This window comes from Anabrus simplex, chromosome 2 (genome assembly GCF_040414725.1).
Source record: "Anabrus simplex isolate iqAnaSimp1 chromosome 2, ASM4041472v1, whole genome shotgun sequence".
In the NCBI taxonomy this organism is placed as follows: Eukaryota; Metazoa; Arthropoda; class Insecta; order Orthoptera; family Tettigoniidae; genus Anabrus; species Anabrus simplex.
Window position 1 is genome coordinate 130,852,301 of NC_090266.1, and position 25,628 is coordinate 130,877,928.

At 38.4% G+C, this 25,628-nt stretch overlaps 1 protein-coding gene across 8 annotated transcripts in view; it reads right to left on the reverse strand.

Annotated features, from left to right (window-relative positions):
- Positions 1-25,628, reverse strand: part of LOC136863928 (metastasis-associated protein MTA3) — a 901,938-nt gene that overhangs the window by 177,958 nt on the left and 698,352 nt on the right. For all 8 annotated transcript variants that reach the window (XM_067140366.2, XM_067140364.2, XM_067140363.2 and 5 more), the window contains one exon: positions 25,269-25,333. In XM_067140366.2, coding sequence (XP_066996467.2) covers positions 25,269-25,333 — 65 coding nt within the window. The remainder of the gene's footprint in view (positions 1-25,268; positions 25,334-25,628) is intronic.

A 25,628-nucleotide genomic window follows, 5' to 3' on the forward strand; every position in this document is an offset into this window, starting at 1 on the left:
GCTATCTCGATACGATACCATACAGACAGAAAAGAAAAACTGTTGTAGAGGGAGTTATTGTTATAAAGAGGGATTCAGAATGACTAATTCTCATGTCAATTCATCAACAAAGTATCATCTGAAAATTGAATTACATTAACTACCTACCACAACAGAATCACACAAAACATTACAATACCTTACCTATGCCCAGCATAGTACATACACCTTTACCACATAATTTTTAATTTCTTGGATACAGACTTATTGTTCACAGTAAGCAACACTCCACTACTGTAAACTACTGTAGTAAAAGAAATCCGACAGAGTTCTGTTTCACATTCCTGTTCACAGACAGAAAAACACACAAACACCTAACTGCATCAATATTCACTGCTACAGTTACAAAAGTCCTTGGAATGTATGACAATATGTCAAACCGAGATAACGAAGGGGCTATTTTAGTTTCAAGCAGCTGTCTGATAGCTTACGTATTGCTGTTTAATTCCTTCTGTTATGCACACTATGTAGAGCTTCCTGGAATTCCACTGATGTCAAGTTCCCAGCATTGCTCAAGAAACCTACCCCTCAGGTGTGTACACAACTGTAAACACCCTTGCATGATGATGATGATGATGATAATGTCTGTCTGTTAGGTCATCAGCCCAGAGGCTGGTTGGATCCTCAAATAGCACCACCAAAGGTTATGCGGTTATAAGGAAACCGCAAAAACCAATGGCAGCACCAAAATGAGGCATACTAGGCAAAGTGAGGAGTGAGGTAGTTTGCCACAGCTTTCCTCACTGGGTCAGAAAGTACTATTGCAGCACGACTGACCCTATGAGCAGCACCTTTCATAACACTCAGATGCACTAGTCATGATCTGAATGTAATTACTCAGCACTACCCATACCCCAGCAACTTCCGTATTGTCACAGCCATGGATGTTGACTGGGACTAAGGTGGACGCTACACTTTACTCTGGCCTGTGCCAAGAGATGGATGCAAAAGTACTGTATCCATCAAGAAATGACAGCAGGGAGATAATAATAATAATAATAATAATAATAGTAATAATATAAAAATTTCGAACCTATGAATGACAGATTGTCTATACTCACAATTAAATGCGCAAACAAAACCTACGCCCTAGTTAACGCACATGCTCCTACAAACGATAAGAACAAGTCTGATCCAGGCGAAGTTGATAATTTCTGGGACCTACTGGATGAAAAATTCAACAAAATCCCCAAACATCATGTCAAGCTTCTTTTGGGTGACTTCAATGCCCAACTAGGTCGTGAACAGAAGTACAAGAAAGTTATAGGAAATTACCCTGCTCACAAAAGAACCAATCCCAATGGCAAAAGACTGGTGTCCATTTGCGAAAATCACAACCTGCAGGTCATGTCGACCCACTTTCGCCATCTACCCAGAAAGCAAATGACTTGGCGTTCTCCCGTCCAAGCTCTCGGAGAGTTCCAAATTGATCATGTTGCAATCTCCAGGAGAAACAGCCCTGAAATTATAAATGTCATGATAAAGAAAGGCATCAATGTGGCCTCAGACCATTATATGTCTCTTATCAAATTAAAACCAATTCCCGCAAACACAAGGAAGACAACCAATCAGATCACACGCTTCGACAATGATAAACTTCAAATTATTATAATTAAAGAACCACCTTTCCAATACACAAAATCCTTATATTTAGGATGAAACCATTTAATCACAAATTGGACATGTTTCACTCAACTTTGTGAGCATCATCAGCAATAGTTAACATAAATCATTGGTGGGTCAGGGCCCTGATCCTGGTGTATATCACAAAAGAATGTCTATTATACATTGATAAAAATATATAAATTTAACACTTTAAAATAATCAATAAGATTATTTATGTCTATTTTAATAGATATACACCAGGATCAGGGCCCTGACCCACCAATGATTTATGTTAACTATTGCTGATGATGCTCACAAAGTTGAGTGAAACATGTCCAATTTGTGATTAAATAGTTTCATCCTAAATATAAGGATTTTGTGTATTGGAAAGGTGGTTCTTTAATTATAATAATTTGATATTCTGAACTCCAATACGGTTGAAAAGAAAAATGAGATTTATAAATTGTAATGATAAACTTCGGCAAAGGGTCGAGGACTTCCAGGAGAAGGCTAGACCAAATAACTGTGACTTTAACAACGCCAAGTCTCCTTGTTGAGGCCGCCAAAGACGTTGCAGAAATCAAGAGAAGCAAAAAGCATGCCTGGTGGAATAGTACCTGCGAATCAGTCCTCCAAGAAAGACTCAATGCGTGGAAACAGTACTACTCTACAAAATCAGAAAATGATTGGGAAACCTACAAAACCCCACGTCCCCAAGCAGCTAGGGTGTTCAGAACTGAGAAACATAAATACAAAAAATCTCTCATTGAAAAGAGAGAACAAAACTTTAGGAAGAATGAAAGCAGAGAGTACTACAGAACCTTCAAACGCAAACTCACTGGCTATAAACCACCATCTCTATGCTTTGAGCGAAAGGATGGCACACTGGCGACGTCAAATGAAGAAAATTGCAGCATTCTGGCAGATTACTTCAAGAATTTACTTAATTGCTCTAAACCACAAAGCGCCATTGAGACCAAGGAACCCTTACTCAGGTACCCAGATTCCAGACCACCCGACAGAGATGAAATCAAGCGCCACATTGCCCGTCTCAAAAATAACAAAGCGCCGGGGGAAGACTCAGTAGTAGCAGAACTATGGAAATATGCCCCAGAGGAATCACTCGATATCTTGCAAAAGCAAATAGAAGAAATTTGGAACAAGGAGACCCTACCCGAAGATTGGAAAATAGCTTTGATCCATCCGTTACACAAAAAAGGCAGCATGATGAACATCAACAACTACAGAGGAATATCTTTGCTACCCGTGACTTAAATTCTATCACTTGCCATCCTGGAAGCAGAAGTCGAACATCAAATAAGTGAATACCAAGGAGGGAACAGAAAAGGTCGCTCAACAGCCGAACAGATCCAAAATCTCAAAACGATCATCAGATATTGTACACTAAGGTCCAAGCAGTATGTGTCTGTCTTTGTGGACTTTAAGAAAGCGTACGACTCCATTGACTGGGAAGTCCTGCTAAACATCTTAAATGAATTTGGAGTTGATTTGAAACTGCTGGCATTAATTAGAGCCACCCTGACCGATACAAAATCCAAGGTGAAGTTCTACGGATGTCTCTCGCATTCCTTTGACATCAAAACAGGAGTCCGACAAGGTGATGGCCTATCCCCGATACTCTTCAACTGTGTTCTTGAAAAGATCATCAGAACCTGGCGGGTGAGACTACAGGAAACCAACTACAGTGCACAGAGAATAGGAACCAAATCCAAGGGGATCGCAACAGACTGCTTAGCATTTGCCGATGATATTGCTGTTCTCTCAAATGACACAGAAACCGCTAGAGCTCAAGTTGAAATTTTTAAGGAAATTACTGAACAAACTAGTTTACAGATATCATTTGAGAAAACGGAAGTAATGACTAACATCAAAGAGGCTCCACCAAAACTCCACATGAAATACGGAGACATCACCCGAGTAGACAAATTCAAATACCTGGGTGAGATCATCATGAAAAATGGACTGGACAAAGAAGCACTTCAAGAGCGAGTACGCAAACTGGAAATAGCCTACCAAACATCCCGCACAATCTACAACAAAAAATGCTTTTCCCAAAACACCAAGATACGTCACTATGAAACAATTCTGAAGATAGTAGTTCTATATGCAGCCGAAACCCTGTCTCTAAATGCCAACAAAGGACTCCTTGAAGAACTGGAGAAAAAAGAACCCAAAATTGTGAGAGGAATCTTGGGATCAAAGTACAGAAATGGAATCCATCAAAAGAGATCCAACGAGGAAGTCTATAGCAAAATAGAGAAAATTACCGACACAATCAGAAAAAGACGTGCACGATTTTACGGTCATCTGAAAAGAATGGACGGAAGAAAGTTAACTAAAGAAATCTTTCACTTTTTGATTCAAACCCCAAAACCACAATTCCCTGGTTTAGAAATACCAAGGAAGACCTGCAAATGCTACATATCTCAGCTGAAGACGCCCTTAACAGAGATCTCTTCCGCAAGAAAATATTGACGAATGGGCTAAACCGAGACGAGCAACCGAAGAGAAGACATGGTGCCCCTTGGACAGAGGAGCGCAAGCAGGCCCACTCACAAAGAATGAGGAAAATTTGGGCTCTAAAGAAGGCCAATTTCAGTGTCAAATGCAACAAGACTTAACGTGGTCCTTGATGGCCCCAGCGAATTATATATAATAATAATAATAATAATAATAATAATAATAATAATAATAATAATAATAATAATAATAATAATAATAATAATAATAATAATAAAGCCTCAGCTACCGTGTGCAAGCATTTAAATTTGATGCCGCCTGGCTGCTTGTTCATCAATTTCGATGTTCCATTTTAGTCTAAGCCTATTAAAAGGCAGAGTGAATTGAATCTCTCTTGGATGTCAATGGCTGAGTTTTAATTTTTGTAGGTTGAACAACAAATGTGTCACCAGAGATATTTTACATGCTGACATCTATATATATAAAATAAGAGTTTTGTCTGTACATTGCTCAGAATTTTAAAAGGATGATGTTTCGGTATCAGTCATGTCCACAGTAACAAGGAAATGCATTTTTTTACTTTTCCGTAATTTCTGTCTGTGTGTCTGTCTGTCTGTCTGTCTGTCTGTCTGTCTGTCTGTCTGTCTGTATGTATGTATGTATGTATGTATGTATGTATGTATGTATGTATGTATGTACATGCATAACGAGAAAACGGCTGAAGAGAAGTTAATGAAAATCAGTATGCGAAGTCAGGTAATAAGTCGCTACAATCTAGGCCATAAATAATTTTATTCATGCTGACTGAAATGGTAGTTTAGGGGAAGGCCTAAAATTTAATTCTCAAATATGTATGTTATTAGTGGTCATATCTTAATGAAAATTGGTATACAAAGTCGGGGAATAAGTCACTATAACCTAGGCCATAAATAATTTTACTCACGCTAAGTGAAATGGTAGTTTAGGGGAAGGCCTAAAATTTAATTCTCAAATATTTGTTATTAATGGTCGTACTTTAATGAAAATCAGTAGGGGAAGTCAAGGAATAAGTCGCTACAATCTAGACCATAAATAATTGTATTCACGCTGAGAAAAATGATAGTTTAGGGGAAGACCTACAATGGAATTCTCAAATATTTATGTTATTAATGGTCCTATCTTAATGAAAAACGGTATGCAAAGTCGGGGAATAAGTCGCTACAATCTAGGCCATAAATAGTTTTATTCACCCGGAATGAAATTGTAGTTTAGGGGTAGGACTAACATTTAATTCCCAAATAATTATATTATTAGTGGTCGTATCGATAAATACTACTTAAGTTATATAGTTATATTTCTGATTATTTATGTCTTACACATTGTTACCATACTGGCTATGATCAGAGATATTCATGAATTTGGATTTTGTTACCAAGTCCTTATCAGAGCCAAGTCACAAGAAAATGGGTAAACAGGATTTAATAAAAATCGGTATGTAAAGTCGGAGAATAAGGAACTACAGTCTACGCTATAAATAATGTTATTAGATGCCCTAATATCACAGAGTCTAAAGAAAACTAAATGTGAAGAACTACAATATAGAAAGCTCATAAAATTGATCAACAATAACATTACATTGACCACTGTTTGTTGTGATGTGCTTTGTCTTCTGTTGCCATTCATCTCCGATAGATAGGATTACTGCTGCGTACTGAGTACTTTTTTAACATTTGCCTTACGTCGCATCGACACAGTTAGGTCTTATGGCGATGATGGGATAGGAAAGGGCAATGAGTGTGAAGGAAGCGGCCTTGGCCTTAATTAAGGTACAGCCCCAGCATTTGCCTGGTGTGAAAATGGGAATCCACAGAATAATATCTTCAGGGCTGCCGATAGTGGAGTTCGAATCCATTTTCTCTTGGATGCAAGCTGCGCGCCCCTAATCACACGGCCAACTCGCCCAGTCGTACAAGTGCAACAGTCTGCCTAAATATTGACAGGAAGTAGCTGGGGAGTTAGGTAACTTTCTTCTTTAGCATGCCATTCCTCTGTTTTATAAATTTTCTGATACTACTGGTACATAACACACTGATTCATCATTGCATTCAAGTTATTCTGTCCCTACTCTGAGGCACTGATTGAAATGAGAAGTGTGCATATTTAACGGAATAATGCCAGAGAAGCGTTTATGGCTGTCTACAGCCTGGTCATTCCAGCTCTGGAACTTTGGACTGTTGGATTGGCACCGTAGTACTGTTCGTTAAAAGTGAGAAAATGTGAAGTTTTTCATTTGATGGAGTATTTTATGTGATAACATTGCCTTTAATCGCTACATTCCTACTGATATTTTTGTAATGACCGATGTTGACTTCAGTTAGGTAAACCACAAAGTCAGTCTTTCTGAGAATCCCGTACGAAGCATGGGTACATCAGCTAGTCATACAATATAGTGTAGAATGGAATTTTATCTGCCCTTCAAAAATCTGACTACCTCTGCCAGGTATGAACCTGCTATCATGGGATCTGGAGGCCAACACACTACTACTGATCACAGAGGAAGCTATGCTTTCATAATAAATTGGGAAGTTCAATCTTCATATGGCAGTAATAGACCTTCCTAATTATTCTGGTGCTTGGATTATCGTAGTACCGGGAGGAAAGCACATCACCAGGGTGTGAAAAGGCAACTGTAACAGAGCAATTAATCGCTAATGAGAGTATTGTTAAATCAAGATGAATTTTACATTGGACTCAAGGAATGAATGCCAGGACCAGAATATTTTATCACTGTATCTGTAACTGTTGTATGGAGATTTTACTGGATATCATTTCCTGTTAACTGCTCAAGCTGGTTCGACGTATACGTATATGGACATACAAAACGTAAGTCAGGAGCAATTTGACGTATACCTATACAGGCTAGGCTAGCGATGTTGGAGATGTACATCTGTGTGCCATTTATTGGTCGCCATCGTGAACTTTTAGTACAGCTCGCAGCACAGAGTATGTTTCTATGCAGCGAAGCATCTTCTACCATAATATGGCATTGTGTTGGAGTAAAAAAATGTTTTTCATCAATGTTGATCAGTGTAAACAACATGGCAGTGTCTTTGCATGGTCTCTATTTATCTAATGCAGCTCTCAAACGCATATTAGGTGAAAGTAGATGAGAATGATAACGAAAGTGTTAGTGATGATTATTATGCACAGCAGGAAATTACGTGTGATGTAAATAATGATAGTAATATCAGTGAATGCTCAACCGAGTGGTCATGGGCACCTGTTGATTCAAATTTTCTTCAAACAAAAATCCCTTTCACAGGTAAGTGTGGCCCAACTAGTCTAACTACGAGTATTTTGGGATTTTTTATTGTAATTTGATGAAGTGTTAGTGGATGTTATTGTTAGACAGACCAACAGAAATGCAGAAAACAGATTCAGGAATGCAGTCCCTTGAATAAAAGGTCCTGAACGTGACAGCGGAAAGAAACGACAAGGAGAGAAATCTACATAGTTCTAGGCTTGTTTATGCTTATGGATATAATTCAGAAGCCAATGCTCAAACTGTATTTTAGTAGGGACTCCTTCCTTGAAACCTCAAGGAGAGCATCTACCAGTGTCCTGATTGTGAAGTTGGGCTGTGTTTTGAAACAGGCTTCAAAAAATTCTACAACCATCTGGATTTCTAAGAAGGTAGTTAGGCATTCTTTTCTTTGCAAGCCAGGTGCCACCTTTTTGTATGCAGATACTACATCTACACAATATGAGCTGCATATCCACTAATTTGAACAAAATCAGACAAGTCGTTTAGAAGTTATAACAATGTTTGTGGCAGCACGTAAAATTGTGATTTGTTTCTAAAATTTTTTACTGCTGTAGGGTAAAACTTGGCCAATTTATAATACTGGCTTGAAGGATTGCCTGATATTTTTCAAATAATCTTTCAAATTGCAAAATTCAGAAACTCCTTCAAAATCAGCTTCTGATTATATTGATATATCATCATCAACAAATCTCAGGATCATGATCTTTTCGCTTTGATTTATTACTTCCAACTAAACTTGAATTTTATAGGTATGGTCTTTTTCTAGGATACCATCATTTGGGGTTATTTCGGACACAGGGCGTAATTTTGGACAAAACTGTACAATTTCATTTCACTGCTGGTCACTCTGAATTCTCCAAGATAGAATTCCTGCGCTCGAACGGTTTGAATCCAAGACAAATTCCCATGACAATTTTTGTGCACATATCTTGTGTTTCTAAGGAAATTGTCACGTTAATCAGTAAAATGTCTGGGAAAATGTCATACCCCTAAGCCGTGGAGTATTTTCAGGTATCGCGATCGACCCTGGAGAATAAAGTAAACTGCACCAACCCCAAAGAAATCAGAGCACCACCTGTCCTGGGCACTGACGAGGAGCAACGACTTGTACGTTGTTTCGTCCGAGCAGCACACTGGGGACATCCTCTAACTTCAACTGATATAGAACATATTGGATACCTTGACAGGGTTGGAAGAAAGGAGAGACGATTTGCTCAGAATCTTCCAGCTGTCGAATAGGCAAGGTTTTTTCTTGAAGAAGCACTTGCCTGTCAGAGAACATTAAGAGAGCTCGTGATAGGGTCAGCTCGGAGTCTGTGTGGGAATTTTTCATGAATGTGCCACCCACTCTGGAAAACATTCCACAAAAAAATGTCATAAACTATGACAAAACCAACTTGTGTAATGACCCTGGCAAGAAATATAAGATTGTTACGAGGGGGATTAAGCAAGCAAGAGAGAGTAATGGACTTCTCCAAGACAAGTATTTCTGTCATGATGTGTGCAAGTGGGAATGGAAAACTACTGCCCCCAAATCGGTGGGATACCTGGTACCTGATGCAACAAGAGCAAAGGTGAATGGTTCGACCTACCAATGTTTCAAAACTGGTTCTTAATGGTGGCACTGCTGTGAAACAGTTAGAAACAGTTAGATGAACAAAAAGTCATGATCGGGGACAATTTATCAAGCCATGTGTCTCTCTCAGTTGTTCAAGAATGTATAAAATACATTTCCTTTGTTCATCTCCCAACAAATAGTATGCATGCTCGCCAACCTCTGGACATGTGCTTTTTCTTGGGGGGCCCTTAAGAAGGCATGGAGGGTGTGCTGACGCACTGGAAGAACAGGACACGTGGACCTATATCTAGAGATACTTTTCCATCTCTTCTGAAGGAGACGCTAGATAAGACAGAAGTGCAAAATCAGAAAACATCAGAAGTGGCTTCCACAATCACTGGATTAATTCCTCCTGACTCACAGAGAGTACTTAAAAGATTTCCAAAAACTATGGATTCAAATACAGAGTAAATGTCCTGGTCATCCAGTTTCGAGAAAGCAATATATCAAGCTCATTACGACTCTGAAACTACTGCAACAATTCACCACCGCAAACCGTATGTCCCTCCAAGAAAATGTATCGTTGGTGGTCAGTTTTGTGTGGGTGAAATTGTTGTGGAAAATCGGGAAGAACTTCCACAGTTATAAGATGACTACCCATGCATTTCCACACTTGAACAACAAAGAGCTGAAACTGGAAAGTTTCATGGTAGTGTACAATTACAAGTCTGGGAGTTGAAACACACTAGCCAGTACGTTAGTGTGGCAGTCAATAGGCGCTCAGGATGTCATCGTAAAATTCCTATGTTCACACAGGGGAAGCAAGAAAATATTTGTGTTTCCGAGTGTCAAGGATAAGGAAACAGTTCTTCTGAAGGACAAGACTGCCAAAATTCTACCAGCACCAAAAGAGGAAAGACGAATATTAACGTTTGTCGAAAACAATGGAAGTAAATTAATGGTTGATAAAGATATTCTGTAAATATTTCACACAAACGACTAACTTAAATAGAAAGTTAATAATATTGTACTTTGTTGTTATGTTTTGTTGTAATCTTTGTACCATGAATGAGGGGTACTCCTGCTATTTAACATATTTCGGTTGATATGCAAGTAAATACAGTAATTTTTCATTCAGAGGAGTGTAAGTTTGGTTTAGTTTCCTCATCTTTAAGGGGTTCAGTGTTCGGTTTACACTGTTAGGCATATGGGGAAAGTGTGTGGAAGAAAGGGAACTATGGTGGGAGTATTATCCAGCAATTAGGCAAAGGCAGATGTTGGGGAAAGCAGAAGAGAGTAGAAGGTGGTTTATCACATTGGTACCAGCAATGTAAGAATGTGTGGGAATGTGTGTGAGCTGGTCATTGCAGCACGGGAGAAGTTTTTTTTTTTTTTTTTTTTGCTAGGGGCTTTACGTCGCGCCGACACAGATAGGTCTTATGGCGACGATGGGATAGGACAGGCCTAGGAGTTGGAAGGAAGCGGCCGTGGCCTTAATTAAGGTACAGCCCCAGCATTTGCCTGGTGGGAGAAGTTTAAGGAAGTGCAGAATATTATCTGTGGAATACTATGTAGGAGGGATATTGTCTGGAAGGTGATCTAGGCTTTAAATGAGACTAAGGAGTGTGTATTTGGGAAACTGGGAGTGAGATGTATAGATCCTAATGTGTGGGTAGAAGATAAGGATCTGCGCTCAGATGGCCATCACCTGAATAGCAGTGGTACCTATAATTTCAGTGGTTTCTTTAGCAGGGTTACAGGGAGTTATATTCAGGGAGACAGGATGAACTAGGGTCAAGTAAGGATGACAAAAATGTTAGTGATAAACTGTACAAGTATTATAAAAAAAGAAATAGAATTGAGTAACTTAATACATACATACTTAACATATGGTGTAACAGGAGATGAATCATGGCTGAGAAGTAATATTATGGATGAAGAAATGTTCTTATGGAACTGGAGTGTTTATTGTAGAGATAGGATAGGATTGGTTGGAGGGGGAGTATTAATTCTGGTGAAGGAAGACTTTTTATGTAACAAAAATTGAAGAACGAGAAAGATAAAATCCTAGGAGTACGGTTCATCTCTAAAGATAATAGGACACTTGAAGTTTTTAGGATGTACAGATCTGGAAAGGATGGTGCCGATGCTGAAGTGGAATTATTTGATAAGATAATCAGCTATGAGGTAAAGAACAAGGAAAGGAATTTGACTGTAGTGTGTAATCTCAATTTAACCCAACCGCATCCATAAGCTTCCATGGAATTGCTTGTTGTACTCTTGTTGTTTGTTTGTTGTTGTGGGGTAGTTATGTTAACTTTATTTTATTATTACACTACTGGAAATGACCACTGCCACTGGGATATTTCCCATTTGTGGTGTATTTGTTAATAATAATAATAAACAGTACGCAGGGGCAATAAAGGGCTGTATAGCCTTAAGCGTACTAGTATGCAGCACTCATCTGTCCACCAAAAACGAGATATGCTGCTTTCTGTCGGTAGATCTGTTCAGCTACTTAGTAGTTCTTAACAGCTATTTACTAGAGATGAGACAGCCTGCACCCTGAGGGCTGATTTAAGAACAACTTCATTTGAGCGGTGCTTGTAAAAATACTTGCGATCTCCGAACAAGATTGTATGGAAACAATGGCTGATGAACAGTAGCATGCGTTTGTTAGTGGCAAGGATGATGAATTAATGCATTATCTTGAACTTCTAGGCTTTTATTATAGGCCTAGTAGTAGTGATGATGAGGAAGATCCTGGTGATAATATGCATATACATTTGAATCGTTGTGATACAACTAGCAAGTGAAAGTGAAATGGAACTTGACAATACTATGTCAGATGAAATAATGCATGACACTGGTTGCAGTTGCACAGACTAGTGAATGGGAATACAGACAGAACATTTCAAGTATTCAAACAGAAACTCTCCAAGGAAATTATTGCTAATCACTTCAAAGAAGGCATTGTCAAGCGACGGGCAGCTATACCTGGAGAATTGCCGTTATGACTGACTGGCCGACATTTTCCCATCAACTTGAACTAAAGATGTCATTTATCTTCTGAAACTAGTCATTAATAATAATTTCTTTATGTTTGATAATACCACCTATCAACATCAACAAAATGGACTGGCTATGGGATCACCCGCTTCGGGAATCCTAGCGGACACTTATTTATTTTTGTATATTCCAAAAATTCTAAGTAACAACATCTTTCCACATATTCTTATATGGGCTAGATACGTTGACGATACATTTGTCATTATGAATGAAGAAATCAAGAATGCAACTTCTACCCTGCAGGAACTAAACAACATCGACCCCCACATTAAATTTACGCTTGAGTCTGAAAATAATAAAGTAATTAATTTCCTAGAATTAACTATTCTTAGAAATCCTTTCGTTCCGTCATATAAAATTTTCAGGAAATATACACAAACTGCCAATACCATTCATCAAGAATCCATACACCCCAAACACACAAACATGCAGCGTATAATAGCATGGTTACTTATTAAAATAAGTATTGATTAGATGGAAGTCTTCTTCTCTTATATTTGTGTATAACATCAATATGGAAACGAAACTTATAGATTATCATAATAGCATGGTTTACCGTGCCTCCACGATACCTATGACAAAGAAAGATCTCAACAATGAACTCAATATTATAAGGGCAATCGCCAATTTTAATGGTTATAACAGGTCATTTATTGAACAGAAAATAAATTCAGGCACCGGATTAAGATCACTCTTACCAAAGAAAAACCTGAAGCTACCATTTCATCTACTTTTACTTTCAATAGCGATGTCTATAAAATTACCAATCTCTTTTGAAAACATAACGCAAAAATTTTCTTTAGAACTAATAACAGGACTTCAGAAATTTTACACAATTCATCATCTATGAATACCTCCAACAGATTTCCTAAATCCGGAATCTGTAGATTCAAGTGTAATGACTGCAGATCTTCATACCTGGGTCAAACAGGATGCAACTTCACGACCAGATGTTCGGAGCACGTCAACGCAGTAAGATATTACAAGCTTTCTGCTATAGGCCAACATATTCACGACTCTAATCATAAGTTCACTGACAGTGAACATGATTTAGAGATCCTCCAAATAACAAACGAAGGGCCAATCATGAACTTTATTGAAAATGATTTTATTCATTGCGATCAATATTTCAATCCCAATTATAATTTGAATAAAATTTCTGGGAGACCCAATATTCTTTTTGATCTCTTAATTAATTGGCTAAAAAATATCAGACTTCCAAAAAGCAACTCAATCTTTCAAACTATATGCAATATATATCCCCATCAGTTACCCCCACTACCTCATCCTTCCGCTCCACCCTAGCTTCCCGACAGGGTTGTTCCTCCTCCACCCCTCCCCTCCTCTCTCTGCCCCTTCTCCAAGTTCCCTAACCTTGTGATCGCATCCATCAGTCCAGCTCTGTCTGCCGGTCAAACAGGCTGCTCAAGGTGAGTTTGTTTGTAGTCATTTCTAGTCATTTCTTTTCATTCTTTCCTTCCTACCTTTCACCTACTTCAGCTTTTAATTTCTTCTTCAGATTCTAAACCACATATTGAACTGGGAATCAATTTTTAGGTCAAACTAATACCATCTAAACCACAGATTAAACAAGTGTCAACCTCACATGACAGTATTAAATTCTGCAGCTTATATTCAACAAGATTAAATACATATACAAGCTGGACTATACACTATAAACAACGATAGCATCACTTTTAAAAAGGATTTTATATTAGAGTGCAACATCATCTATTACCATAATTTTATTTAATATTCATCTATGCAGGTGTTACAATGTGTTTTAAATTGTTTTAAGATTGTTTGTGATTGCCTAATTTGACTCTATGGCTGACGATGGCACGATATAAGTGCTGAAACTAGTACCTTATGTAAACGACATGTGATAAATTCACACTAATAAATATTATTGTACTGAATAGGTGGACCCTTAATAATTTCAATTCATTGCCATCAAGATTCCCCCAACACAAGCCAAAGAAAATAAAACTCTAAAACGCTGTCGTGTAGGTCGGCAAAAGAAGACCAGAAGGGAAAGTACATGGCAATGTGACTCCAGCAACATTCCATTGTATCCGGAGCATTTTCAGCCACACCACACAAGAAAAGCCTACTGACTATCGAATCCCGGACTCCAAGCAACAAGGAACCTATTCCCTTAAGTGCATATAACTGTTGCTTCACAACCTTTTTTCTTTAAAGAATCTTGAATTATGTTAATAAATATGGAATTTATGCCTATTTATTCAGAGGTCTACAAACAGAACAAATTGTGTGAAAATTCAGGGTTTCTAAGCCCTTTCTGCTAAGGGAGAAGGCGGATGCAGATGAATTAACAAATGTCAATTGGGAATGTACTGTAAACAACAGGAAGCATGAGCAACAGATGGCAAATACATTGATCCAGTATGGACAGCTGAATCATAAAGTGATGTTACCAACTAGATGGAAGAAAACTCTGGACGTGTTGCTGCTAATACAAGATGAGCTCTATAGAGAAACTGAAGTAATAGATGGTATAATGATCATGGAGCTGTTTTAGTCATTGTTAAAAATAAAGGTTGTAAAGGTAGGAAATATTAGGTAGTACCATATGGTTGACAAGAGGGGTATGAGGGACCTTTAGAAAATGATGATTATTATTATTATTATTATTATTATTATTATTATTATTATTATTATTATTTGTGAAATGGTAAATACAAATTTAAACACTCCGTGGCAAGTGTTTAATGCAACTGTTTGGGAATGTGAAAACAGGTATAAACCTCTAAAGGTGGTAAGGAAGACCTGCTATATTATACGAGAGAAATTAAGGGACTAAGAAGGAGGTGCAGGTTGGAAAGAAATAGATTTAGAAATGATTGTGGAAGTAGGGAGAAATTGAGGATGTCACTAGGAAACTGAATCTAGTGAAAAAGTTAACTACGGATAACATGATGGCAAGCATAACTGAGTCATACATTTTTTTTGAAAAATACATGGGTATGTGTAGTTAGGCTTACCTTAAGACAGAAACAGGTTCAAAGACGGACATTAATGAACAAGGGAAGTGGGGATTTACAGAAGGCAGAATTATTCTGTCAGCAGTGTGTAAAGATTGTTGGTAACAAGGATAATATCCAGGTAGAGGAAGTGACAAATACGAATACATACATACATACATACTGTACAAGGAATAGCCAACGGTCTGGAACATAATTTATTTCAGCGTGAGGTACTGCGAAGTAAACAAAGTCACAGCTGGAACTTTCGAGTGAGAGCGAGCAACTACGTCACGAGCTTCACGCAAGGAAGTGACATTGCTATGACGCGCCGACCACGTGTACAGCACGTGATTGCATGGAAAGGAATGGTATAAAAGGACAGGAATTCTCCAAGTAAAGGTCAGTTCATAACTCGCAGCTGAAGGAACAACACGATGTTGTACGCGAGTGACTACGCCGAGGTTCAAACATAGCCGCCACGAGTGACGTTCGCCGGTAAGAACTCTGCCGTAATTGTCGTCAAAAGACTTGTATTCAAAGTGCTACTTTTGGACTTACAAATTATTCGAAAATTAAAATATGAACTTAGTTTTCACGAACTACTAGGACTATTTCGAGAATGTGTGACAGTAACTTAAACTGTGGTATAATGTATTTAAACTTCAACTCAGTCGAAAGCGAGTGTGTAGAACTTGTACTTGCACCAGATTTATCTTTAACTTGGAACATTTGTAATTTAAAAGCGGGTGCATATTAACGCAATTTTCCAGTGAAATACATATATACTTAGTCTTTTAAAGCAAGTAACACAATGAAAGTGTTTAAAGATTGGTATTTAATACAAGTGTGATTAACTCTAAACAGCATTAAAGCATTTGTCTCGGGTGAACAAAACAGTGCCGCATTAGACGACTTCTTCAAAACACTGTAGCTATTTGAACATACAAACATGCATGTTTTTAGAACACTTCTACTGTTGTAAATATACCTTTTCTTCATGTGTCAGACCAATGATTATATTAGAACTGTGTTTTTCCTCTGAACAGTTATTCCGATAAATGAGCTTTCGTAATTTTGCTGCTAGTGTTAAGAACAGTGAACAAGTGCACATAACAAAATACCGTGCATACATATATGAAGTGCAAATATGACTTATTTTGAATGGGACACTACCAAGCAATCACAGTCAGTTGAACTTTCTCGTGATCGCTACATTACACAGTGACGCGCGAAATCCTGACGAGTGCCTATTTCTCGTAATTATCATATCTGCCTGCCGCTACACAAGCTGAATCTCGAGTCGACATGGGACGTGTCAACAAGGGAATGGAACTGCGGTATCAACACGGGATATGGAGCGTGGTGCTATGGTGACGACTTCACAACACCGGCTGCCTATGGTGACAACTTGCTGTTCGCTGACCAGCAGCTGTCTACATTCCAGTCCTGAGTTCCAGTAAAAACAGGCGATATGAAGTGTATTTTAAACGACTTTCAAAACAAGTGCATAAAATTCCACAAAACAAACTTTCTTCTTGCCAAGTGGAATAGTAAAATCAGTGACTTCGATTAGCAGCTTTACGAACAATTATTACAACGCTCATTGGAAACTAGACTTTTACTAAATTCTAGTTTGCGTAATTTTCGAAGTGTAAAATTTTTCATGCATATAAAAACTTTTAGGGAGAACTTCACAAACATTGAAAGTGAAAGCGTATTTATTTTTAAGTGATATTTATTATTTAAAAAGACTTTAGGAAACAAGTGAAATTTATTATTTAAAAAAGACTGTAGGGAAACAATTCAGTATTTGGAATTTTGAATTTGATTTTCTGGTGAAAGACATTCATTTCAGTTAGTTTATGGTGACTTACGTAAAAACAAATTATTTTCAAAACCTCAAGATAAAGGCAATCTTTGTGGGTATCATGTTTTTTTTAAATCAGGTAAACATTGCATTATGAAAAATTTGTAAAATAACTTGCGTTAATGTTTAAATAACTTGCCAACGAAACAAATATTTCGTGAAAAGGAGCAGGAATAATACAGTAGGAAACATTGCCCATAAATACATGATGGTGAATAAATTGAGCTTTAAGCCCAACTATTATTTTGATCGGCGAACGCCTCTCTGTACCTGCTCCATAAGAGCCGCCCACCCCTACATGAAAATTCTCATGCCCAGATCCCTAATCATTTCCCGGTACAATACATACATACATACATACACACATACATACATACATACATACATACATACATACATACATACATACATACATACATACATACATACATACGTTATCATTATAGACTGTTATGCCTTTCAGCATTCAGTCTGCAAGCCTCTGAGAATTTACAAAACGTTGCCAAAATCCTTGATTTGCAACCAGTGTTGTGGCCTCATTTAGTTCTATACCTCTTATCTTTAAATCGTTAGAAACCGAGTCTAACCATCGTCGTCTTGGTCTCCCTCTACTTCTCTTACCCTCCATAACAGAGTCCATTATTCTCCTAGGTAACCTATCCTCCTCCATTCACCTCACATGACCCCACCACCGAGCCGGGTTATGCGTACAGCTTCATCCATCAAGTTCATTCCTAAATCAGCCTTTATCTCCTCATTCCGAGTACCATCCTGCCATTGTTCCCACCTGTTTTTACCAGCAATCATTCTTGCTACTTTCATGTCTGTTACTTCTAACTTATGAATAAGATATCCTGAGTCCACCCAGCTTCCGCTCCCGTAAAGCAAAGTTGGTCCGAAAACAGACAGATGTAAAGATAGTTTCATCTGGGAGATGACGTCCTTCTTACAGAATACTGCTGATCGCAACTACGAGCTCACTGCATTAGCTTTACAACAACTTCATTCAATCTCACTTACTATATTACCATCCTGGGAGAACACACAACCTAAATAATTGAAATTATCGACCTGTTCTAGCTTTGTATCACCAATATGACATTCAATTCTGTTGAATTTCTTACCTACTGACATCAATTTAGTCTTCGAGAGGCTAATTTTCATACCATACTCATTGCACATATTTTCAAGTTCCAAGACTGCAGGCTTTCGGCACAGTCTGCCATTAAGACCAAGTCGTCAGCATAGGCCAAACTGCTTACTACATTTCCACCCAACTGAATCCCTCCCTGCCATTTTATACCTTTCAGCAGATGATCCATGTAAACTACAAACAGCAAAGGTGAAAGATTACAGCCTTGTCTAACCCCTGTATGTACCCTGAACCAAGAACTCATTCTACCATCAATTCTCACTGAAGCCCACTTGTCAACATAAATGCCTTTGATTGATTTTAATAATCTACATTTAATTCCATAGTCCCCCCAGTATAGTGAACATCTTTTCCCGTGGTACCCTGTCATATGCTTTCCCTAGATCTACGAAACATCAATACAACTGCCTATTCCACTCGTAGCATTTTTCAATTAAGTGGCGCATACTGAAAATCTGATCCTGACAGCCTCTCTGTGGTCTGAAACCACACTGGTTTTCAACCAACTTCCTCTCAACGACTGATCGCACCCTCCCTTCCAAGATGCCAGTGAATACTTTACCTGGTATACTAATCAATGAGATACCTCGACAGTTGTTGCAATCCTTCCTGTTCCCTTGCTTATAGATAGGTGCAATTACTGCTTTTGTCCAATCTGAAGGTACCTTACCAACACTCCACGCTAATTTTACTATTCTATGGAGCCATTTCATCCCTGCCTTCCCAATATACCTCACAATTTCAGGTCTAATTTCATCTATTCCTGCTGCCTTATGACAATGGAGTTTATTTATCTTTCTTTCCACTTCCTCAAGCATAATTTCACCAACATCATTTTCCTCCTCCCCATGAATTTGGCTGTTTGGAACATCACCAGGATGATTTCCTTTTACACTGAGAAGATGTTCAAAATATTCCCTCCACCTCTCCAGTGATTCCCTGGGACCTATTATGAGTTCACCTGAATTTCTCAAAACACTGTTCATTTCCTTTTTCCCTCCCTTCTGAAGATTCTTTATTACTGTCCAGAAAGGTTTCCCTGCTGCTTGACCTAGCCTTTCCAGGTTATTACCAAAATCTTCCCATGACTTATTTTTGGATTCAACAACTATTTGTTTCGCTCTGTTTCTTTCATCTACATACAAAATCCCTGTCTGCCTCGGCCCTTGTTTGGAGCTATTTCTGATAAGCCTTCTTTTTACGTTAACAAGCAGCTCTCACTTCATCATTCCACCAAGATGTTCGCCTTTTCCCATCTTTACACACAGTTGTTCCTAGGCATTCCCTTGCTGTTTCTACTACAGCATCCCTGTATGCCACCCATTCACTTTCTATATCCTGAACCTGCTTACTGTCTACTGTTCAAAATTTCTCATTAATCATATCCATGTACTTCTGTCTAATTTCCTTGTCCTGGAGATATTCTACCCTTATTCGTTTGCAGACAGATTTCACGTCCTCTACCCTAGGCCTAGAGATACTTAGTTCACTACAGATCAGATGTGTGCTTGAGTCAACAGGCCATAGACTGGTTTGATGCAGCTCTCCATGCCACCCTATCCCATTCTAACCTTCTCATTTCTACGTAACTATTGCATCCTACATCTGCTCTAATCTGCTTGTCATATTTAATACCTTGGTCTACCCCTACCGTTCTTACCACCTACACTTCCTTCAAAAACCAACTGAACAAGTCCTGGGTGTTTCAAGATGTGTCCTATCATTCTATCTCTTCTTCTCTTCAAATTTAGCCAAATCGAACTCCTCTAACCAATTCGATTCAGTGTCTCTTCATTCGTGATTCGATCTATCCATCTCACCTTCAGCATTCTTCTGTAACACCACATTTCAAAAGCTTCTATTCTCTTTCTTTCTGAGCTAGTTATCACCCATGTTTCATTTCCATACAATGCCACGCTCCACACGAAAGTCCTCAAAGACATCTTTCTAATTCCGATATCAATGTTTGAAGTGAGCAAATTTCTTTTCTTAAGAAAGCTCTTCCTTGCTTGTGCTAGTCTGCATTTTATGTTCTCCTTACTTCTGCCATCGTTAGTTATTTTACTACCCAAGTAACAATATTCATCAACTTCCTTTAAGACTTCATTTCCTAATCTAATATTTCCTACATCACCTGCCTTCGTTCGACTGCACTCCATTGCTTTTGTTTTGGACTTATTTATTTTCATACTGTACTCCTTACCCAAGACTTCATCCATACCATTCAGCAACTTCGAGATCTTCTGCAGTCTCAGACAAAATAACAATATCATCGGCAAATCTCAAGGTTTTGATTTCCTCTCCTTGGACTGTGATTCCCTTTCCAAATTTCTCTTTGATTTCCTTTACTGCCTGTTCTATGTAAACATTGAAAAGGAGAGGGGACAAACTGCAGCCTTGCCTCACTCCTTTCCGGATTGCTGCTTCTTTTTCAAAGCCCTTGATTCTTATCACTGCAGACTGATTTTTATACAGATTGTAGATGATTCTTCGTTCTTGTTATCTGATCCCTATCATCTTCAGAATCATAAATAGCTTGGTCCAATCAACATTATGTCAGGATTGCTTCACGTGTTCCTACATTTCTTCTGAAGCCAAATTGATCTTCTCCCAACTCAGCTTCAACTTGTTTTTCCATTCTTCTGTAAATAATACATGTTAAAATTTTGCAGGCATGAGATACTAAACTAATGGGGTGGTAGTTTTCACACCTATCAGCACCGGCTTTCTTGGGAATAGGTATAACAACATTCTGCCAAAAATCGGATGGGACTTCTCCTGTCTCATACATCTTGCACACTACATGAAATAACCTTGCCATGCTAGTTTCTCCTAAGGCAGTCAGTAATTCAGAGGGAATGTCATCAATTCCAGGTGCCTTGTTCCTATTTAGGTCACTCACAGGTCTGTCAAACTCTGGCCTTAAAATGGGGTCTCCCATTTCATCAGCATCAACAGCCTCTTCATATTCCAGAACCAAATTACCTACTTCTTTACCTTGATACAACTGTTGGATATGTTCCTGCCATCTTTCTGCTTTGTCTTCTTTCCCTAGAAGTGGCTTTCCATCTGAGCTCTTAATATTCATACACCTAGGTTTCCTTTCTCCAAACGTTTCCTTGATTTTCCTATATGCAGCATCTACCTCTCCCAGTACCATACAGCCTTTAATATCCTTGCACTTCTCCTTCAGCCATTCTTCCTTAGCTATCTTGCACTTTCTATCCACTTGATTCTTTAATCGCCTGTATTCTTTTCTGCCCTCTTCATTTCTGGCATTCTTGTGTTTTCATCGTTCATCAATCAGGTCTAGTTTCTCCTGAGTTATCCACTGATTCTTAGTTGATCTTTTCTTCCTTCCTAACATTTCTTCAGCAGCCCTACTGACCTCATTTTTCATGACTCTCCACTCTTCTTCTATAGTGTTTCCTTCAGCCTTTTCATTTAGTCCTTGTGCAACATGTTCCTTGAAACAATCCCTCACACTCTTTTCTTTCAATTTGTCTAGATCCCATCTTTTTGCATTCTTTCCTTTCTTCAATTTCTTCAACTTCCGATGGCATTTCATGACCAACAAGTTATGGTCAGAGTCTACGTCTGCTCCTGGGAAAGTTTTGCAATCCAACACCTGGTTTCTGAATCTCTGCCTAATCATAATGAAGTCTATTTGATACCATCCAGTGTCTCCAGGTCTCGTCCACGTATACAGCCATTGTTTGTGGTGTTTGAACCAAGTATTTGCAAGGACTAAGTTATGATCAGTGCAGAATTCAACCAGCCGACTTCCTCTTTCGTTCCTTTGTCCCAATCCAAATTCTCCTACTGTACTACCTTCTCTTCCTTGGCCTAAACTGCATTCCAGTCTCCCATCACAATTAGATTCTCGTCACCTTTTAAATATTGTATTAAATCTTCTATCTCCTCATATATTCTTTCGATTTCTTCATCATCCGCTGAACTAGTAGGCATATAGACCTGCACTATTGTGGTGGGCATTGGTTTGGTGTCTATCTTGACGACAATAATTCTTTCACTATGCTGGTCGTAGTAGCTTACCCGCTGCCCTATTTTCTTATTCATTATTAAACCAACTCCTGCATTTCCCCTGTTTGATTTTGTGGTGATAATTCGGTAGTCGCCTGACCAAAAATCTTGTTCTTCCTGCCAACGTACTTCACTTATACCAACTACATCTAATTTTAGCCTGTCCATCTCCCTTTTCAGATTTTCTAACCTACCACAACGATTCAAACTTCTAACATTCCACGCTCCGATTCGCAGAATGTCAGTATCCATCTTCCTGATGATCGCCCCCACTTGTGTAGTCCCCACCCGGAGATCTGAATGGGGGACTAGTTTACCTCCAGAATATTTTACCCGGGAGGAAGCCATCATCAGTACATCATTCATACAGAGAGAGCTGCATGTCCTCGGGAGGTAACGGCTGTATTTTCCCGTTGCTTTCAGCCGTGTAGCAGTATCAACACAGCTAAGCCATGTTGAGTATTATTACCAGGCCGTATCAGTCAATCATCTAGACTGTCGCCCTTGCAACTACCGAAAGGCTGCTACCCCCCTTCGATGAACCATTCATTAGCCTGGTCTCTTAACAGATACCCATCCGATATGGTTGCACCTGCGGCTCGGCTATCTGCATCATTGGGACACGCAAGCCTCCCCACCGCGACAAGGTCACATGGTTCGCAGAGGAGGACAGATCAGATAGTGGCCTGTATCATCGAAAAATCCGTGAAAAACTCGTACATTCCTAACAGATTTCGTGAATTCAAAGTCTGTTAAGATATAGTCTATTATGGATCTGGTACCCATAGCCTCCCATGTGTAGCGGTGAATAGCCTTATGCTTGAAGAATGTATTCGTAACAGCTAAACCCATACTAGCACAGAAGTCCAGCAAACGCTTCCCATTCCCATTAGCTTCCATATCTTCCCACATTTACCAATCACCCTTTCGTATCCTTCAGTTCTATTCCCAACTCTCGCATTGAAATCGCCCATTAGCACTATTCTATCCTTGCTGTTGACCCTGACCACGATGTCACTCAATGCTTCATAAAACTTGTCAACTTCATCCTCATCTGCACCCTCACATGGTGAATACACGGACACAATTCTTGTCCTAATTCCTCCAACTGACAAATTTACCCACATCATCGCTCATTTACGTGCCTAACAGAAACTATGTTGCGTGCAATGGTATTCCTGATAACGAGCCCTACCCCAGACTCTGCCCTTCCCTTTCTAACACCTGTCAAGTACACTTTATAATCTCCTATCTCTAATACTAATAAAGTATTAAAATTTGTCAACAATAACAAAGACATTTACAACAAGATACAAATGTTGAAAACTACAAAAGATGCTGGAATTGATAAAATTTCTGAGGATACTTCAGGCAATGGGTTGAGATATAGTACCATACGTGAAGTATTTACTTGACTTGAATGAAGGGGTATACCAAATGGAGAACAGCATAACATATAAAGGAAACAATGATAAACATGAAGCCGATAATTATAGGCCAGTCAGCTTGACATGTAAGCTTTGGGAAAACATTCTTTCTTATTATATTAAAAATGCTTGTAAAACTATTAACTGGATATAAAGAAGGCAGTTTATGTTTAGAAAAGGGATTCCAGAAAGATATCAGAACTGGAAAAAATCCAAAGTAAAGCTGCTTGATATGTTCTGGGCGATTTCCAACAAGGGAGAAGTATTACAAAAATGTTGCTAAGTTTGGGCTGAGAAGACATGGGAGAGAGGGGACGACCCCACTCGACTAAGAAGTATGTCCCAAGCTGTCAGTGGAGAGATGGCGAGGAATGACATCAGTAGACAAATAACTTTGAGTGGTGTTTTTAAAAGTATGAAGATAAAGTTGGAATTCAAGAGGACAAATTGGGGCAAATATTCATTAACAGGAGGAGGATTTTAATTATTTTTATCTTTTTAAATTAATTTTGTTTTAAGCATAATAAAGGTACTATCTTAAGATGATTTTTGAGAAGAAGACAATTCTATGTAATTTCATCTAAGCAATGTTATCTGGCTGAAGATGTTTCTAAGGAATGAAACATGTTCTACAAATAATTAATTTGCTTAAAGCAAATATATAGTATCAAACAGGTGGAAGTTTACTTTTAGTGATTTAATGTTAACTGCAGAATCCATGGCAACCCTACCCACAGATTTACTAGTAATGGAAATGGAACAATAAGTTTAAATGTTTTTATTTACATTCTTTGCTTTCAGCACTTGGTTTCTATTCACCAGTTTTAATTATCCTACACCTTTAAAAAGAAAAATTGATTGACTTCTAAATGAAAGCTGATGATTCGATGGTCAATAAGGATAATAGTAACTGCTTGAATACAAGGAGAGCATTGTTACAAAATGTGGCAGATGTCCATTTCTGTTTCATACTAATTGGTCCCAGGTATCATGACATTGTCACAGAAGATAGCTACCACTTGAAGATGACATTGCTGTATGTCATCATTTTTCTAACAGAACTAGCAAACTTGTTTTATACATACAGTAAGAAAACTGTGAATATTCAAGATTATCCATTTTTAACTTATGTAGCACATGCACTGTTTTATAGCTGACTTTCACTCTTATCTAATTTATCCATTCAGCTGCATTTATTGCTTGTCATTACACAAATTTTTACCACTGTCAGTCAACTGGTGTTACTAGTCTATTGTTTTTATTCAATTTTAACACACGCACTCCCTCTCTCAAAGAAGTCCAACTCATTATTTGAGTGGTCAAAGTTGAGTGTCCCAGGTTAGATTCCTAGACGAGTCGGGGATTAATTCCTATGATTCGAGGACTGGGTGCTTGTGTCTGTCCCAACAATCTCCTCTTCATATGAACACAACACTACCAGCCACCACAGAAACACGCAAGAGTGATCAGATCCCTCCACATAAGCTTGGTGACAGGAAGGGCATCTGGCCATAAAACAGGGCAAAATCCACATGCACGACAGTTCGCACCCGCAACCACACAGGTGTAGGAAAAGTGGGTGAAGAAAGGAAGACTCTCTCTCTCAAACTCACAAGAGGATAGAGTCAACATGTGTAGTTTTTAAATGCTGGACACTTCTCTGGACATGGATATCTAGACGAAAATTTCAATAAATAATGTTGAACAACCATGTTATCTCCAGTAAAAACTTACCTTCCCGCAGTTAACAATGTTGCATCGGTGAGGTCTGTGTGATGCGAGACTTGATGGAGCTTTTTCTGAAAAAAATAAAAAAAAATAAAAAAGAATAAAAATGTTTACATATATGAAACATTAGAAACAGAAGCAGTCATGGATTATACTAAACTCGCTACGGCATTTACTTATTATAATGAAAACGCTGAATTAATACTGATAATTAAAAAGGCCTAGAAAATGCACTGTTCATAAAGAATATCATGCAATCCATACGTGAAGGAGTTGTGGTTTTGCTACATAAAAACAACATATTTTGATTGCATGGGGAAAAATACTAGCACTAGGTCTTTCAAAAATTCTACTGTATCCATCCAA